At 45.8% G+C, this 19,781-nt stretch overlaps 1 protein-coding gene and 1 long non-coding RNA gene across 2 annotated transcripts in view; one reads left to right on the top strand and one right to left on the bottom strand.

The window, feature by feature from the left end:
• Positions 1-3,263: 3,263 nt before the first annotated feature.
• LANCL3 (LanC like family member 3) overlaps positions 3,264-19,781 on the top strand; it is a 39,532-nt gene continuing 23,014 nt past the window's right edge. Inside the window, exon 1 of the mRNA XM_032772260.2 lies at positions 3,264-3,819. Within this exon, the coding sequence (XP_032628151.1) occupies positions 3,271-3,819 (549 nt within the window). The 5' untranslated portion in view covers positions 3,264-3,270. The remainder of the gene's footprint in view (positions 3,820-19,781) is intronic.
• Positions 10,047-19,781, bottom strand: part of LOC116820061 (uncharacterized) — a 45,732-nt gene continuing 35,997 nt past the window's right edge. Inside the window, exon 4 of the long non-coding RNA XR_004372542.2 lies at positions 10,047-10,694. This is a non-coding gene — a long non-coding RNA (uncharacterized LOC116820061). The remainder of the gene's footprint in view (positions 10,695-19,781) is intronic.

Below are 19,781 nucleotides of genomic sequence, written 5' to 3'. Positions count from 1 at the left end.
TCTATTTGTAGAGTCCCTCCCCCCAGCCTGGTGTGAAAGGGACCTTACTGGTCCAGAGCCAACTGCCCTGCTTCTCCGTTGGTTCTGTTGTCCGCTTCTCCACAACTGGCTCCGCCTTACCAGCTTGCCTCCCTTCTGCTCCTCCCGCCGTCTCACGAAACTGCTCCGCATCCACCAGCTGCCTCGTGAGCTGCTCCAGTCCTGCATACTGCTCGGGCTCTCGCTTTTCGCTCTGTGGGCTGCTCCACACGCCCCACAGCTACTCCACTTCTTTGCAGCCGCTCCACTCCACCAGCTGTCCGTGGTCCGCTCCAGCCCATCCCCATAAACTTGCTCCACTCCGCCAGCTGCTCTCTGTTTCCACCAGTATTAGCTTTCAGGGCCTCCCCACTATGTTAGCACAGTTACTCAGTGCTCCCAGCTCAGTTAAATTTCATCTTTTGTGATTTCAGCAACATAGTAGGGGAAGTCCACTGGTAGTTTTGCAGCCTTAGCCCAAAGTTGAGTTCAGCTCTAGCAACCTGTATCTAAGTTTTAAGGTACATAAAAAAATCAACGTCTGACATTTCCACAGTGGAGAGCGAAGGGGTGGTGCAACTGGTGCTTCGTTTAGGCCCTCCACAAGGAAGCACTGCACCACCAGGCACAATATACGCGTGTCCCCTTACCCTTCTCTCTTTCTACAGGTTTGAAAGCCCATGCGCTTGGTTCTAAGCAATCTACCATCACTGGGAGGTGTGATTCATGTTCTGCTCACAAATTCAGTGCCCTAGGCTCGCGTCTCGAATGGTGCAGGCGGTAGCTCTAATGCTCAATTATTGAGATTTTGGCATGTTCTTCAGACATTTTTCCTACATCTTCTGCCACACCATGAGTGTAGGAGGTTAGCTTGCGTCATCACTGACTCTTGCTTATCATTGTAGACAGTTAAACTGGTTTGTAGAACAGAGGCCTGTGGCAAGCTTTCTAATACTGTAAGCTTGTTTGTGTTTCTAAGAGCTAAGACAGCACAGGGGCACCAGTTTAATAATCTGTGCGTTCTGTTTGTGTTGATCTAGGCACCATAAATCCTAAGGACGGCCCTGAATGGACACAATCAGATATGGGGAATGGCAATATACAAAAAACCTGTGGGGAACACTTCAACCTCCCTGGCCACACTATAGCCGACCTAAGGTGGGCCCTTCCTGCCAGCAAAAAAACTTCAGGACCAGAGCTCAAAGAGGAAACTGTGAGCTTCAGTTTCATCTGCAAATTTTGACACCATCAGTCCAGATTAAACAAAGACTAGTGATGGCTTGCCAACTACAGAACCAGTTTCTCCTCCCCTTGGTTTTCACACCTCCCACTGCTAGAACAGGGCCTCATCCTCCCTGACTGAACTAACCTCATTATCCTTAGGCTTGTGCAGTATATATACCTGCCCCTGGAAATTTTCACTACATGCATCTGACGAAGTGGGTATTCCACCCACGAAAGCTCATGCTCCAAAATGTCTGTTAGTCTATAAGGTGCCACAGGATTCTTTGCTGCTTTAATTAAAGATTATATCACCTGATGAAGCCTCCAGGAATAGATCCAAACCAGACTTGGTAACCCTCGTCTCTGTGGGCAGAGACACAAGGAAAAACACCAGGATTATCAACACGCCTGTTGGGAGCAGAAAAGGAGACAAGAATGGCCATCCTCCTTTTGACGTTATTGATACAGTCTGGGACTATATAGAACATGGTTGCAACCAACGTCCTGTAGTGGCAACAAATCTTATGTAAAGGGGGTCATATAAGCTGTCTAAGCCCAGGTTATGGGTTGCTGCTTATAATTATGCTGTCTGTATGCATCTGTCATTTTGTAGTTGAAGTTATGAATATTGGCTCTATACTGTCTGTACTTCAAACTTATGCTATGCTTCTGGGAGGTATCCCAGACAAGTTAGTGTTAGCTCTGCCTAGCCTGCTTGGTGGCTCATTAAGGACCAGCAGCTTTACAACTGACCCATTGAGAGGAGGCAGATGTGCCTTGTAACTCAGCAAAGGATGCAGGAACTTGCCCATGTGACTCCAGACTACATTTTGCTGTAATTTTCCACAGTAAGGACAAAGAGGTTCTTACACCTGGAAAAAAGTATAAAAGGCTGGTGCCTCATCTCCATCTTGTCTTCAGTCCCACTTTTTACCTCTGAATGAACTTGGCTACAAACTGAAGCTCTGAACAAAAGACTGACTGACCCATCCCAGCCGGGGATGTACTCCAGAGACTTGATTTGCATCTGCACTTGACTCCATCACTGCTACAAGCCTGAACTAAGAATTTTGCCATTACTGTATGTAATTGATTCCATTTAACCAATTCTAGCTCTCATCTATATCTTTATCGTTTTATGAATAAACCTTTAGATTTTAGATTCTAAAGGATTGCCAACAGCCTGATTTGTGGGTAAGATCTGATTTGTATATTGACCTGGGACTGGGGCTTGATTTTTTGGGATCAAATCTTTTTTCTTTTATTGGGGTGTTGGTTTTCATAACCATTCATCCCCAGGACCAGTGGCACTGATCGTGATACTGTGAAATCAGAGTGTCTACAGGAATTGCTTGTGTGACTTGTGGTTAGCCAATGGTGTAAGACCAAAGTCCTCTTTATCTGGCTGGTTTGGTTTGCCTTAGAGGTAGAAAAACCCCACCCTTGGGCTGTAACTGCCCTGTTTAAGCAGTTGGTCCTGAACTGGCACTCTCAGCTGGGTCCTGCCAGAACCGCATTGTCACACTCCTGCATTTGTGTTAGCCAGGCTGTAGGGCGGGATCAATCCAAGCTGCTCTGCTTCCCTCGCTGGTCCTGGGGCAGCGTTGATCGGGGCCAGCTAGGGGCTGCAGCCTTCCACTGGCTTCCCTCCTCTCTCCTTGCCCACCCTCCACTGAGGGTGCGGGGGGGCGGCTCCGGCAGGTGATGCGCCCTGCTGCTTGACAGCCGCATCTGCAGCCAAGGACGACAGCAGGTTGGCGGGGCCAGGGCGAGACGGCCTCATGCTGGCGCAGATTCTCTCTCTGGGTGAGCAGCAGCAGGAGGAGGCGGCGGGGTTTCTCTGAGCTATTTAAATCAAGGCTGGAGCCAGCCCTGACAATCGGCTCGCGACGGAAGCAACGCTACGCTGCGGGGACGGACTTTTAATCAACCCCCTGCTCCGATTTCGGTGCAGCCGCCGTGGGCTGCCCGCCCAGCTCCTCCCAGGCCCTGCGCCCCCTGTGCAGTGCAGCCCGGCCCGGCGGGGGCATGGAGAGCAAGCGCTGCTTCGCCAACCGCTTCGATGACTACGCGGGCAGCCTGCCGGCCGGGCAGCACCACGAGGCGGTGGTGCCCTGGGTGGCCGCCACCATCGAGCGCATCCTGCAGCAGGTGCCCCCGCTGGAGGGCGGCCTGGCGGCGGCGGCGGGCGGCCTGTACGGCGGGCTGGCCGGGATGGCCTACATGCTGTACCACGCCGCGCGCTGCCCGCTCCTGGCCCCGGCCCGGGACACCTACCTGCGGGCGGCCCGGCGCCTCATCGACGCCTGCGTGCGCTACGAGGAGGAGTGGGGGGAGCCGGACGCCGACACGCGGGCCGCCTTCCTGCTCGGCGGGGCCGGGGTCTACGCGGTGGCCGCGCTCGTCTACCAAGCCCTGGGGCTGCCCGACTTCGGCCGGCTGCTGGGCCGGTTCCGGGAGCTGAGCCAGATCTGCGCCCCCGTCACCTTCCTGGAGTGCGGCTCCGACGAGCTCTTCGTGGGCCGGGCCGGCTACCTGTGCGCCGCCCTGGTGCTCAAGCAGAAGCTGGGCATGGAGGTAAAGGCAGCCGGGCCGCCGGCTCCCGCGCGTCGGGCTTAGCCCGGGCAGGGCGCTGGCGGGGGAGGCGGGGGGTCGCACTAGCGTTGGGTTCTGGCTGTTGTTGGGCCGGGCCGGGTCCTCCTAGTCAGGGAACCCCCCGGTGTCAGGCTTGGTCCCTCCCCGAGAGAAAGTGCCTGTCAGCCTGCGCCACAGTCACTTCACTCAGCGTCCCTGGCCGGCAGGGACTGGAGCTACCCGCAGGTCCCTCTCCCACCGGGGCTGGGGCTCTAGATGGGAGTCCCTTGTTTCCTGTGGAGGATGCCAAAGCCAATTGGTTTTCATTGCATGGTTGCACCCAAGCCTCTGAATCTTTTCCAAAGTGAGGTCGTGGGCTGTATCTCATGCGGCTTTGCCCCTTGTGTGCCTGGTTTAAAGACAGCCTAGAATAAGGATGCAGCGTTCTGGAAATCTAAATGGAAAGAGAGACCGCTGAGGACCAAAGCAGGTAGAATATGGGCTTTCTCCTCATAAGGCAAATAAAGGTCACTGCCTTCACAGCGCAGGTCCTGATCATTTGTAGGGGAGGGGAATTCCTGAGTGTTGAATGAACTGCAGGAATTGCTTTGGGCTTCTCAGGGATGGTATGCATAATATGAAGCAGGTATTAGAACAGTATGTTGATTGTTATGGAATAATAATAGTTATGATAATTAGCAATGATATACTTTGGATTGGCTGGGCCAGCTTTCCAAAACACTCAGAATTGAAAAGGCTCAGTTGCTCCAATTGTGAGACTTTTCCAAAGAGCTCAGAATCCAATTTGCAAATGCTGGCAATTTATTTTGGTGCCAAAATGGGAGACGAGTTTTTTTTAAATTGTCTTTGCCATTGACTTGAGTAGAAATAGCATTTTACCTCGTGGCACTCTGCTGGTGTAAAAGGTCATGACAATTTGGTGTGCTTTGGACCTTATCCTGACCACTGCTGAGCACTCACAGCTGCCACTGAATAAATAATAATAATTTCCATTTGCATTAAAGTTTGTCAGAGAGTAGTCAGTTTTGTAGCTAAACAGATATTTGTTAAATTCTTTTTCCAGTCTGATTTTTGTTTTTTTCTTTTTCTATGAAGCACTCATTTGCAAGTTCTTATGCTCTAGCTTTTTTCTCCTGGGAGAAGAAACAACTACTGCGAAATAAAATATAAACATGAGCAATTCTGCCTTATTCTATACCAATCACTGGAGTGGCAATTCAAGGAAATTCACACAATGGAGAATTCAAGGGACATCAGCATAATTAAGCAGCCATTAAAGGCAACAAGAATGTTAAGCCAATTGAATTTTTTGGTTGAAAATGTTTACAATAAGAGACACTTACTGTAGTATACTGTACATGTTTAAATGTTATTTTTTGTTCTTGTACAGTTTATTAATCTATATTTAACAACAATAATATTGTGTACTTCTATAGCATCTTCCATCTGAGGATTCCATATAGAGGGGCCAAAGCATGGTTTGTAGGCACAGCACAATACTGGGTGCAGCACAGGGCAGTACCATTCTGGGAGAACCCAGAAGGGATTGTGCCTCTGAAAGGTACAAGCCATTCTGGAGCGTCAAAGTGCACAATGGGAATGTGCACGCTGCTCATACATGTGCTTATGATGGTATATGGTTTCTTCTATCTTTTTGATGGGTCAGCTGTTCTGTACGGTATGGAGCAATGAACGGGGCTCCTGCACTTATTGTTCCCTTTGGTCTGACTTGTGCTCTTAGAGTGAAAGCAGGGAGCAGTCCCTACCCTCTCCTGAGTCTGGAGACTGCAACTGTGCTGGGCTCTTGTGTGGGGTAATGCAAGGAGATGAACAGCACTTGCTGAAAATCCAAGCTCAGTCTGCCTGGTCCTATGGAGTGAAGCCTCAGAAGAGTCCATTGAAGTATGTATACATTGTGGTCTCCATTTAACAGATGGGTCTAACAGAGACACTCGTGCCAAAAGCCATGGAGCGAGTGTGTGACAGAACTGGGAATAGAATCCAGATCTCACTGTCTGTGCTTTTACCACTAAACTGTGCTTCCTCCCACATTATAATTTTACTTATCCCGAGTCCCAGTTTTTCACTAATGTTGAAAGGGGAAAAAAAGAAGTAAAATAACTAAAGCCAACCTTTAAAATAAGTAAAGTAACCTTAGCCTGCAGTATATACCTATGCTGATATAATTTATGTCTGCTAATCAAAGTTCCCATCTTGCCAAAGAATATTTTAGCAAGCACATCCTAGGGCCAGATCCTGTAGTATTTTACAAATGAGGAAACTGAGGCACAGAGCAGTTACATGTCACTTGTTACCCAAGGTCACACAGTGAGTCAGTGGTATTCAGAAATAGAAACAATGTGCCCTTGCTCTAAACACTACAAAACAGTACCTCCCATAATTTGATTATGCACAATCTCACCGTTGACTTGTTGCAGATGATTTCTTATTTCCCAAGTTTATTTTCTTGAGGCTGCCGAGTAAACATTGATAGCACAAAGTAAAATTTGTCCCTTACATTGAATCAGGGCCAATGATCTCAATGCCATGTTGTTGCTCTTTCCATGATTAAATTAAACTATCACTAGGGGTCTTAGAAATCGATCAGCCTTGGAGAAATGCTTTATGGTTACATTTTTCAATGTATAGAGTTTTTCCCTTTATTTTAGTACAAATTTAGCTTAGATACTGAGCCCTGATTCTGCTAAGCCTCACCTACACTCCCGGAGCCTTAAAATTCCACTTGATCTGCAGAGAATTTGCTGCCTGCTCAACAAGATGAATTCAATTGACTACCCTTGAGGTCATGAAAAGAAGAGACATTCCCTTGCTGCTGGTTAAGAGGTGTTTACGACTGTATACAAATTGTCCCAGTGACTTCAGTGGAACTACTTGCTCAAGTAGGGATTGCTTACATGAGTGAGATTTATGGTGATACTGTATATTGTATGGGGATACTGTTCATTAGGAATAATAAGATACATATTTTCTTGGGTCTTTATTAGGTTCCATTAAATTGCAACTGAAGCTTCACACATAGAGGAAGGTGAAATATTATCCTGATAGTGAATGTGTCATTTGTGCTCATTATATTTTTATAAAATACAGATGCTATAGGGTCCTTTGTCCTTGGTATTTTCACTGTACCTAGGGAGGTTTTTTTTCCAGTTATTTCTTCTTTTGAATACATCTTTTTGTAATACTTCCTGTCACAGTTCCTAAGGTAACTGCACCTCTGACTCCTTCACGGTGCTTAAGTTGTAATGAAAGAGTTGCTAGGGCTAAGCAATTTTTTTACATTCATAACTGATGCAGCAATCCCAGAGGTGCTGGGGCTATGAACTGCCAAGCCTAGAGGTGCTGAGGCTCAGCCCTGGCACAAATTAAGCACTGCCCCTTCAAGGCTTGCCTAAGGGCACCCCACTTAAATGATGACTAAAGGCCTGAGACCTTTCTCGGTATGGGAACTAGCGGTCCCCTCCCTCCAGCTAGAGTATAGGCTGCAGTTGCTCCTGCCATTCACCGTGTTTAGTTCAGCACTCACTGTCCTGTTCTTTCCCAGAGGCTACTCCAGGGTTAACCAACCAACCTTCATAAAGCAAAGTATTTTATTTCAAACAAAAGCACTCCAAAGAAAACATATCTTGAAAACAATAAACAGCTTATATGCAAGTGCCTTTCCAGGTGTCATTTTCCACATGAAAACCCTGGTAGGTTTCAAAGTCCTTCAAACCACTTTTGTAAGGTCAGTCTATCTTGGTCCCAGAGTCAGATCAGTACTTGCGTAGAGTGAGAGTGACCCCATCTCTGTAGCAGGCTGCCCATTTTATACAAGTCTTAGTTCCAGGGCCGCCTGGGGGGGCAAGTGGAGCACTTTGCCCCAGGTCCCGGGCTCCGCAGGGGCCCCCACGAGAATGGCTGAGGCTCCCTCCCCGGTCCCGGCCCAACCCCACCTCCTCCCCTTTCCTGGAGCCTCAACGCATCCAGGAGCGTCCCTGAACAGCGCTGCAGCTTCACTCCGCCGGGGCCTGAGCTTCTTCCCGCTCAGAGCCATGTGGTAAGAGGGCGGGGCTGCAAGGTCCAGCAGGGCCTGAGGTCCCTCTCGCTCGGCCTGGAGCTCAGGAAACAGATAAATGCATGGAGGTTAAGTCCATTAGTGGTTATTAGCCAGGATGGGTAAGGAATGGTATCCCTAGCCTCTATTTGTCAGAGGGTGGAGATGGATGGCAGGAGAAAGATCACTTGATCATTACCTGTTAGGTTCACTCCCTTGGGGCACTTGGCATTGGGCATTGTCAGTAGACAGGATACTGGGCTGCATGGACCTTTGGTTTGACCCAGTATGGCCAGTCTTATGTTCTAACCTAAATGAACCCAAAATTATGGAGACAGGTATGAGTCTAGGAGGCCAGCAGAGTATAAGAAACCTGGAAAAATCTCTGACTGGATGGGCTCAGGCCTTTGGTCACAAGATGAGGTGGTTCAAAAGTTTTGGACTTTTTTTTTTAAGTGGAATTTTTTTATTGTTTCTTTAAACAATCAAACCCAGCAAGCAGCAAATATTTGACCACGCACTTCTGAAACCTCAAACCATATTGAGGGTTTGGCAGACTAATTTCAGCTTTTCAATTAAAAAAACCACAACAAATTTTGAAGGTAAGCAGACATTGTCCATGATTTTTTTTCCGCTTTTTAAAAACCCCTAGTTTTCGATCCAAAAAAAGTTTTGACAGAAAATATTTGTCCAACCCTTTTAATGAGCTTTAGTGCCTTTTAGCACTAGCTGATGCTGAGAACCAGTGATACCTTGTAAAGAAGTTTTCTCAAAACTGGGTTTGTGCCGAGATGCAGAAGGTTTATTTTTCCCAGGGCTGCCTGCAGAGTGGGAGCAAGTGGGACAATTTGCCCTGGGCCCTGCAGGGACCCCCACGAGAATATAGTATTGTATAGTATTGCAATTTTTTTGATGGACGGGGCCCCCGAAATTGCTTTGCCCCAGGCCTGCTGAATCCTCTGGGCGGCCCTGCCTTTTGGTTGATGAATTTAGACTCTTGACATACACCCATTTCATGTGACCTCTTAATTTCTTCCCCAGAGTCTAAGGGATTCTGAGTTAGTGTGACTTGAATTCCAAGGAGGGCCAAAAGAAGGGGTAGATTACACTAAATTAGACTCTCTAAGCTGCACTCACACCATTCCTCGTGTCTACGAACCCTTTCTGCAAACTCATCTCACTCTCTCCTTCTCACCTCCAAGCTCTTCATTCTCTCCTCACTTTCCCTGGTGCCCCTTCCCAAATTCTTCCAATCTCTTCTCCTTTTTCAAATGTACTCTACTTTTTTCTTTTCTCCTTCTCTCCAAACCCTGTCTCTCATATCTCCTTCCAGAATCCTTCCCTGCTAATAGTGTTCATTCTCTCTCACCTCAAAATTCCCCGTCTCCAGCTTCCCAAACACATCTTATTCTCATAGGCCTGGTCTACACTAGGAACTTACATCTGTATAGCTACATCTCTTAGTGGCCTTTTCACACCCCTTCCCTGAAAGATGTAGCTATACTGACCTAACCCCCAGCATAGACAGTGCTAGGTCAATGGAAGAATTCTTCCGTTGACCTAGCTACCACTTCTCAAGGCGGTGGATTACCTACGCCAATGGGAGAACCCCTCTCGTTGACATAGGGACTGTCTGCGCCGAAGCGCTACAGTGACGCAGCTACTGTAGCACTTTAAGTGTAGACATAGCCTTATCCTCCTTTCTCCAAATCTCCTAGTCCATTCCCTTCCTCCCTCAAATCTTCTCCTCTGTGTTTATTAGTTGTAGTGCACAAGAAATCAGCACATGAATTATTTGCAATAAAAGGGACATTGTCACAGGGTGAGATGGGCCTTTAAGAGGAGTGAAGGTGCAGAGTCCCACCTGTGATGAGTTTTTTGTCCCTTGGGATTTGACTGGGAAGGACCATGTGAACCGCATTCAAGCCTGGGAGGAGGGTGTATTGAAGAGGCAGGCTGTTGCTCACTCTGGGAGAGCTGAGACTTGTCTGGTAGCTCACCTTAGTAGCTTAGGTAGCAGCCTGGTGGGAATGGAGTCTGTGAAGGGCTTTACCTGAGAAACTAAGAAGAGAAAACTATGAGGACAACAGACCCAGGCTCTGCTTCAGGGCTGTAGCCTCTGATACAAGAGGAGAGGAAAATCCCAGGGTTGGAGAGGCCAAAGGGACTAGACCTGTGGAGTCTTGGGGAGGGCTGCAAGACTTTTGTTTGGGTTGGACTGTAAGTTGTATGATAATAAACAAGATGAGGAGCCTTTTTTTCCCTTTTCTTTCTGAGCACTAATCCTTGCATGTGATTGGTAGAAAGGGACAGCTAGGGTTATGGAGACTGTACGACTATCTAACATTCTAACTGTGTAGGGCAAATGCAGGGAAGTGGGAAACAATGACGGTAACTGGAGACTAGGTGCTGCCAAAACACACTAACATATATTTATACACACATATTCTTCTTTCTATTTTATTCACAAATTATTCTTCCTCTCCTTTGTGGTCCTGGGGAAAAAAAAACAACACATTTTGCTTTGTCTCTGTGTGATTTGTTAATGTCTGTCTTGTCTGGCTGGAGCAGCATTTCCCTCCTGGTTCTGATTGATCCATTTTCCTCTTGTCTGCACTTCCTCACCATGCCTGGCATGGAGGTGTTTCATGCATTTTTCATTTGTTTTTTACTGTACCTCTCATTTTTTCCTTCATCAGTCTCTAGCCTCTGCTTCCTTCCCATTTATGATAATCTTTCTCATTCCCTGGTCAAGGTTTTCCTTTGCATTGCTCCAGTCCACTGTGGTGACTGTGCAGCAGACCTGCAAATTGAAATTGACCAAACTTTTTAGTAAGTTTCACTTGGCAAAAGGCAGTGTGTAAAAAAACAATGTTGCTGAGCAGCCATGCTAGTGTTTGCTGTGGTTTGCTTCTTTTCCTTTGTGCTGTGTGTGCACTATGTGCTGCAAAGTGAAAACCTAAGAGCTTAATACATTTCACATGGCTGGCAAGTGGTACAGAAAATGGGACTGCTCACAAGTTCAGCTGTGCTCAAGTGCTTTCCTGGACTGGGGCCACTTTGCTGAGCATCACAACTGATAAGAAAATGGTAAATATTCTCTCTGAGAAACTCTGAAAGAAATAATGTCATGTGGTTTGCAACTTTGTGGAAAATATTCAGATATGTGTGTTGGGTTTTTTTTAGTTATTTACAAAAAATTTTCAAGTAACAGTTTTTGTTTTGTCAACAAGAGAAGAATTTTACCAAAAACAGATAATTTAGAATTAAATGGCAATTTTCCTTGTGGAAAGAGGGCCACTTTTAATAAAAAAAAGAAACATTGATGGAAAACTTTTAAACAGATCTACTTGGCATGCTGTAGGACTGAGCCAACAGAGCAGATATTCAGGCCTGATCTGAAATTGTGATTTTTCCTGTAGAGCACAGGCTTCAGAGGGCATTAAAACATTAATATGTAGGCGTTGGAATATTTAGAAGAGTCATAATGGAAATGTCTTCAATGAACAGTTGTAGTTTGGCTCACCTCGAATGACTCAGAAAACACAAATGTCATCATCATGTCCGTAAGTGGCTGAAAAAGCCATCTTCCTCCCAACTACAAACCCACTGGAAGTGGAGCAGAGAATTTAGTGCTACCAGGACAATTGGTACCATGCAATCAGAAGGCAGAGATGATGGTAACACTTCTGGATTCTGAGATGATAGGTCATCTATAAATGCAGTGGGTTATTATGTACTAGTGCTGGTGGTGCTGTGGCTTGTTCTGGGGTTGGTACTTTTTTTTTCCTTGTAAAATATGAGAAACCTGCATCAGACCTTCTGACACAGCGGTCTCATTTTCCCAAGGTGTACTTGGCTTCTGTACCCTAACAACTGACAGTGAGTTGCAAAAAGAGAAGAATTACAAGGCTTTCACCGTGTCTGTATGCAGGGTTCAAACATTTAACAAGGAGAAACCACCCTTCCAGTTTGTTTTCCTACTCTATATTAACTAATTTACGTTTAAAAAGGTGTCACCTACTCTTCTTCCTCAATTGAATCCCTGATCCTAATTTTGTCCTTGAAGCATGGTAGTATCAAACCATAAATGCTCTCTGAATTGTCTTTATTTGAGACTGACTTGAATTATGTTTAGATTAATGGGCATAGTTGTAGGCAACGGCAACTGCCTCTTCTTGCCACAGGAGACTCTCTCTTGTTGCTCTGTTATGTTTCAGAATTGTCTTTGTGTCAGTAGGAAAAGCTTAGCTATGGCATCAGGTCAAAATCTCTACTGCGGTTTAGAGTGAAAGAGTAGCCTAAAATTCACATGATTTAGAGGACTATATAACCTTCATCTAATCTTCCTTGTTTACACTATCAGCATTCTTTTCCTAGCTTCTGATGGTATTTCTATTCAATTGCTTATTTGCATGGCACAAATTGCAAATCATTAAGCAAAATAAAAATGGCATAGTGCCAATATGGAGTTATCTTCTATTGTTTTTGCTTGGTATTGCCGATACCACCCGAAAATGATTCACTTTCCTTTTGAATGAGTTTATTTTGTGGCTTACCTCATTTAACCAGACCGTTTTGGGGGGTATCCTCTTCCTCGTTAGTGACTGCTTAGACATACTGCTAGATGTCGTTCTTTCCATAAATATGTAAATAATAGAACTGTGAATATAAAGCAGCATGACTTACATAGATACATAAATATTGCAAGACAAACTTTTACTTTTTGTTAATGGAATTGATAACTGATGGAAAAGCAGTAGATGTACCCTATTTACATTTGACATGGCAGCAAAAGCTTTATTAAAATCTAATCTTCCTTGAAAACTGAATCCAAGCTGATTTGGACATGAGCATTGTCATGTGGGCTGGAAACTGGCTGAAAGACCGTATGCAAAAGTAATGATAAATGTAATATGTAAAGTTGAGGGATGATATCTAATGGGTTCCTGTAGATTGATGTTGGGTCTGGTCTTATTTGTCATCCTATTAGTGATCCAGAAGAGGCAGTAAGCAGGATGAGACTTGCATTGGGCTCTAAGCTGAGACAAACAACAAATACCCATAAGGACAGAGGAAAAAGTACAATGAGATTGGAAGAGATTAAAAATAGAGATAAAATAAGATTCAATTTTGAAAAGTGCATACTGATTATATCTGGGGAAAATACACACTCTGTGTTGCAGATTAAGGGCAAAACCTACGTCCAAGCAATGCTGGAAAAACCCTTCTGAGTACACATTGGAACCTCATTTGCTGGTGCCTTATACATTGTGTAGTCACTTGCAGCTGTGCCAGGTGGATATAAACATGTATCTACCGAAATCTACGCTCTTTTATACTAGTACTGATGTTTCATAGGTGCTTTGCACTCAGTCTGGGTAGGAGTGAATAATTATAGTAGGTGCAAAGTTGTGGAGAATCAGGCCAATGGGCAGGAGCTTTGCAGTGCAATATGGCATCAAGAAGGCCAGTGCTACTTTGGGCTACATATAAAGATATGTCATGCAGTACAGAGATAATGATCACACTCTATATGACTCATAGGAACACCGACATTGCCATAATAGATTAGACCATTGGTCCTTCTAGTCCAGTATCCTTTCTCTGACAGTGTGGCCAGATGCTTCGGAGGAAGGTGCAAGAAACTCTGCAGAAGGCTGTCATAGGGTATGTCTGCACTACCCGCTGGATTGGTGGGTAACGATTGGTTTATCGGGGATCAATATATCGCATCTCATCTAGATGATATATTGATCCCCAAACGCGCTCCTGTCGACTCTGGAACTGCACCAGAGTGAACGGCAGTAGCGTAGTCGACAGGGGCAGCCGCGGCCGTCGATCCTGCGCCGTGAGGATGGGAGGTAAGTCAAAATAAGATACTTTGACTTCAGCTATGCTGTTCATGAAGCTGAAGTTGCGTATCTTACATCAGCCCCGCCCCCTAGTGTAGACCAGGCCATAGAATGTATTACCCATAAGGAAAGCTTCTTCCTAACCCCCATTACTTAGAGCATGTCTACACTATGAAATTAGGTCAATTTTTGTAGAAGTCGATCTTTAGCAACCAATTTTATACAGTCAATCATGTGTGTCCCCACTAAGTGCATTAGGTTGATGGAGTGCGTCGTCAATACTGTGGCTAGCATCGACTCACAGAGTGGTGAACTGTGGATAGCTATCCCACAGTCCCCGCTGCCCACTGGAATTCTGGGTTAAGCTCCCAGTGCCTGATGGGGCAAAAACATTGTCGTGGGTCGTTTTGGGTACATGTCATCAGTCTCCCCTCCCTCCTTGAAAGCAATGGCAAACAATCGTTTTGCACCTTTTTTCTTGGGTTATCCGTGCAGACGCCATAGCATGGCAAGCATGGAGCCCGCTCAGCAGCACACTGCTTTTGTGAGCATTGTAAACACCTAGCGCATTATCCTGCAGTATGTGCAGAGCCTAGCTAGGAGCCGCCAGCACAAGGAAGATTATGAGGAGAACATAGACACAGAAGTTCCTGAAAACACAGGATGTGGCAATTGGGATATCATGGCAACATTGGGGCATGTTGATACAGTGGAATGCCAATTCTGGACCCGACAAACAAGCACAGACTGGTGGGACTGCATAGTGTTGCAGGTATGGGATGATTCCCAGTGGCTGCAAAAATTTCTCATGCATAAGGCCACTTTCATGGAACTTCGTGAGTTGCTTTCCCCGACCTTGAAGCACAGGAATACCAAGATGAGACCAGCCCTGACAGTTGAGAAGCAAGTGGCGATAGCCCTTTGGAAGCTTGCAAGCCTGACTGCTATTGGTCAATCGGGAATCAATTCAGAGTGGGCAACTCTACCGTGGGGGCTGCTGTGATCCAAGTAGCCAAGACAATCACTAACCTTCTGCTAACAAGGGTAGTGACTCTTGGAAATGTGCAGACCATGATGGATGGCTTTGCTGCAATGGGGTTCCCTAACTGTGGTGGGGCAATAAACGGAATGCATATCCTTGTCTTGACACCAGCCCACCTTGCCAAACAGTACATAAACCGCAAGGGGTACTTCTCAATGGTGTTGCAAGCACTGGTGGATCACAAGGGCCATTTCACTGACTCTCACATCTTTCAGAACTCCGGGCTGTTTGAAAAGCTGCAAGGAGGGACTTTCTTCACAGACCAGAAAATTACTGTTGGGGATGTTGAAATGCCAATAGTTATCCTTGGGCACCCAGCCTACCCCTTGCTCCCAGGGCTAATGAATCCATACACAGGCAGCCTGGACAGCAGTAAGGAGCAGTTCAGCCATAGGCTGAGCAAGTGCAGAATGGTGGTAGAATGTCCATTTGGATGTTTAAAAGGGCGCTGGTGCAGTTTGCTGAGTAGGTTAGACCTCAGCGAAAACAATATTCCCATTGTTATTGCTGCTTGCTGTGTGCTCCGTAATATCTGTGAAAGTAAGGGGGAGACATTCATGGTGGGGTGGGAGGTTGAGGCAAATCACCTGGTAGCTGATTGTGAACAGCCAGACACCAGGCACATTAGAAGAGCACACTGAGGTATGCTGCACATCAGAGAAGCTTTGAAAAACAGTTTTATGACTGACCAGCCTGCAGTGTGACAGTTGTGTGTGTTTGTCCTTGATGCAAACCCGCCTCCTTTGGTGAATGTACTTCCCTGTAAGCCAATCCCCCTCACCCCTTTGACCACAGCTGGCACAGGAAATAAAGTCCCTATTGTTCTGAATCCATTCATTCTTTATTTATTAAAATAACTTGAGATCACTAACAACGCTGATTAGTAAAGGGTAGCCTGGGTGGGGTAGGGGAGGAGGGAAGGACAAGGCCACGTTGCTTACTGAAGCCACACTACAAATCAAAACTGTTTGAATGACAGCCTTCTGTTGCTTGGGCCATCCCCTGGAGTTGAGTGGATGGGTGCCCGGAGCCTCCCCTCATGTCCTTGGGCGACTGGGTGAGGAAGATATGGAACTTGGTGAGGAGGGCAGGCGGTTACACAATGGATGTAGCGGGGCTCTGAACTCTAGTTGCCTTTCCTGCAGCTCCATCAGATGCCTCATGATGTCCGTGTGCTCCCCCATTAGCTTCAGCATCTCCTCCTGCATGCTCCCTGAATGCTTTCCTGGCCTCTGCCACCGAATGGCTCCATGCATTCAGCTGTGCGGGAGGACTGCATGAGCTCTGAAAACATGTCATCGTGAATGTGTTGTTTTTTTCACCTTCTAATTTGCGATAACCTCAGGGACGGTGTTGATACAGGGAGCATAGAAACATTTGCAGCTGCAGGTGGGGAAAAGGGGGAGCAGAATTGAAGAAGATAGATTTCTGAGAACAAAAGGGAGACTCTTTCACAGTGAATCAATCAATTCACAGCAGACAGCACATGTGTTTTAGGTGCAAGGTCACATTTTGCCTTTTATATTGAGCACCTGCCGGTATGGTGACACATCACACAGGGCTGGGCAACAGAATTCAGTTTCCAGGCAGCCATGGTAAGCCAAAGAGTACGTGGAGTTGGCTTCTTCCGCGTTCATAACGTGGGAATGGTTTCAAACTGCAGCACCCTTCTTTCCCATAGCAACCAAAGCCAGTTGGAGTTGCCATTTAAAAGGAGGGGCTTTGGTTTTGGGGTGGATGTGCAGCGCGTGCACACACGCACGTGGCTATTCTCCAGGATGATCCCTTTCAGCCAAGCACAAACAGCCCAGCATAACTAGGGTCTAATGCGCCAGGAATGACCAAACAAAGGGGATTACTCTTCCCTTACAAAAATTCCCCTATTTCAACCAGGTGACCATGAATGATATCGCTCTCCTGAGGCTGACACAGAAAGATAAAGGCCGAATGTTGCTTGAATGCGACCAAAACCCAGGACCATTTGCTGCCATGCTTTGTGCTGCAATGATTCCAGACTACTTGCTACTGGCTTGGTGTGGTAAAATGTCCTACCATGGAGGATAAAATAAGACAGCCCTCTCCAAAAACCTTCTGCAAAGGCTTTCAGAGTACATCCAGGCAAGCTTCATGGAGATGTCTCTGGAGGATTCCCGCTCCATCCCCAAACACGTGAACAGACGTTTCCAGTAGTTGTATACTGGTCGCGAATGCATCCCAATTGTTCAGGGCAAATCAAACATTAAACACAATTGCTTTTAACCCCTGTAGTGTAGTTACAAATGTGCACTCACCAGAGGTGCCTTCTCCACCTTCAGAGTCCGGGAACAATTTGCCCTGGGAGAGTATTGGCTCCAGGGTGAGGAGAAGGTCCTGGCTGCCAGGGAGAATGGATTCTCTGCTTGCCTGCTGCGCATTCTCCTCCTCCTCCTCTTCCTCATCCACAAAATCCTCCTCCATGTTGTGTGAGGCTGCCATCTTGCAGGTGTCCACAGACAGTAGTGGTATAGTGATAGGGTCCTACCCTACCACTGGCATGCAGCTGATCATAGAAGCGGCATGTCTGGGGCTCTGACCCAGAGTGACCATTTGCCTCCTTTTTCTTTTGGTAGGCTTGCCTGAGCTCCTTAATTTTCATGTGGCACTGCTGCGTGTCCCTGGTGTAACCTCTGCCCACTATGGCCTGTGGGATTTTGACATATATATATCAGCATTTCTTCTGCTGGATCGGAGTTCTGCCTGCCCAGATTCTTCTCCCCATGCAGAAATCAGACCCAGTGTCTTCCGTTCGCTCCATGCTGGAGCTCGTTTGTGATTCTGGGACTGCATGGTCACCTGTGCTGCTGAGCTCGCCATGCTGACCAAACAGGAAATGAAATTAAAAAGTTCCCGGTGCTCTTCCTGTGTACCTAGCTAATGCATTGGAGTTGAAAGTGCTATCCAGAGCGGTCTCATTGGAGCACTCTGGGATAGCTCCCAGCGGCCAATACCATCAAATTGCACAGTGCTGCATCTACAGTACCTCAAATTTGACCCAGGAAGGTCGATTTTAGTGTTACTCCACCTCATTGGGGAAGAGTACGGCAGTCAGTTTTAAGAGCTCTTTAGGTCGGTGGAGCGGGATTGGTTGTGTAGACGCATTCCTTATAAAAATCGACCTAATGCGGCTAAATTTGACCTAACCTCATAATGTAGACCAGGCCTTAGAGAGACTGTGTTATGCCCTGAGGCACAAGGGTTTACATTTATTCCAAAACCTTGGGTTGAGATCTTTCAGAGCTGATTGGGAGATTTAACTCCACAATTTCCATTGAGATTAAGGAGAGTTGTTTGGCTAAATTCCTAATGGCAAGACATAGAACTGCAGAAATTTAAAAGAATCAAATGATTGAATGGAATAGTAACTCTAGTCTGTTAATATGGTTAAGAAAGTTTCACTTTGGAGATTACAAAGCAAATTATTTGTGAACCAGTGGAGTTACTCCAGATTTTCATCAGCATTTGTGAGGTCAGAATCTGGCCTATGGAGTTGAAATATTTTTGCAGCAGGTGTATATGTTCCTCTGAAGAGTTGCAGTGTGAATATTTTAACATAAATGCTGAAGTAGGTTATGTAGTGTTTGCCAGCACTAAAGGACCAAATCCTGATCCAATTAAAGTCACTGAGAGTTTTGACATTGACTCTAATGAAACCAGGTGTTGGCTCCAAATCCCTAATTTTGGTCAGTTATCAGTCTAAATTGACCTATGAATAGAGATTGTATGGGGTGCAATATCTTCCCCCAAATAATGCTATTAGTTGAGCCATGAGTGTATTAAGCAGATATTCCCAAAGAAGTAATAACAAAACCTTTAGCACTCCTCACCCCGGCATATCGTATTCATTATGTCACTTTATTTTCTTCCAACTTAATCCTTCCTAAAATTGTCCCTCTGTTTGTCCCCTTTTGAACTACCATAGTTGTTATGAGGAAGAATGATGGGCAAAGCTTAATGACATACACAGTTGATGTATACAGTAAATTGGAACTATGTTCAGTAAATTGGGTTACTGTATAATTTTTATAGAGTATTTCAGCGGGCACTTAGATACCATAGTGATTGGTGCAGTACTGTACAAAAACACATTGGTATATACATATATACTCTGAGAAATATAGATGTTTGAATTATTGTCCATGTATCTGGTATAAATTAAAAATTTTGTTGGGTAAATACTGAAACTCCTAGGACTTTAATAGTTGTATTTCTTTGCAGAGATGGAGTAAATCAGATTCCCTCAATTACATTTGAAAAAGCAAGTATTTAATCTGTTAACAAGTCATCCTAGAGGCTACATTGATTTAAAAATGATCTATAGTGGGGATTTTATCTATCGAGTATATTACTGCTCTTTATTTCGGAACTTTATCTTCAGACATTATCTTTTTCTTTGGTTTTGTTTCGTAGTTATAACACAACACTACTGTTGTCTGAATAAAGTGTTCTCTTTAGTTCACAAGCTGACAAATGCGGAAGGTGAAGTCCTGTCAATGATGTGGCTGTTTTTTAAAAATCCTGCTTCAGTGTAACTCCTTAGAGCACAAAAGACTACCACATTATATAACATCATAAAACAACCCTATCATCCTCCCCTGTTCTGGATTAAGTTGGCAATTCACAATACCATGTGTGACAAAGTTCCTCCTCTACCTTGGTGGGTCCTGCGCTTATTGGCGGATTTGCTCATCTCAGTGATCTTCCCTTCTTGTGGAACCCACAGTCTGGGTCAACTCCTCCTGTGTCTGATCAGGAGTTGCGAGGTTTGGGGGGAACCTGGGCCCGCCCTCTACTCCGGGTTCCAGCCCAGGGCCCTGTGGATTGCAGCTACCTATAGTGCCTCCTGTAACAGCTGCATGACAGCTACAGCTCCCTGGGCTACTTCCCCATGGCCTCCTCCAAGCACCTTCTTTATCCTCATCACAGGACCTTCCTCCTGGTGTCTGATAATGCTTGT

Source organism: Chelonoidis abingdonii, chromosome 1 (genome assembly GCF_003597395.2).
Source record: "Chelonoidis abingdonii isolate Lonesome George chromosome 1, CheloAbing_2.0, whole genome shotgun sequence".
Lineage (NCBI taxonomy): Eukaryota > Metazoa > Chordata > Testudines > Testudinidae > Chelonoidis > Chelonoidis abingdonii.
The sequence above is the reverse complement of the archived record's forward strand: the minus strand, read 5'-3'. Positions and strand labels throughout refer to the sequence as shown.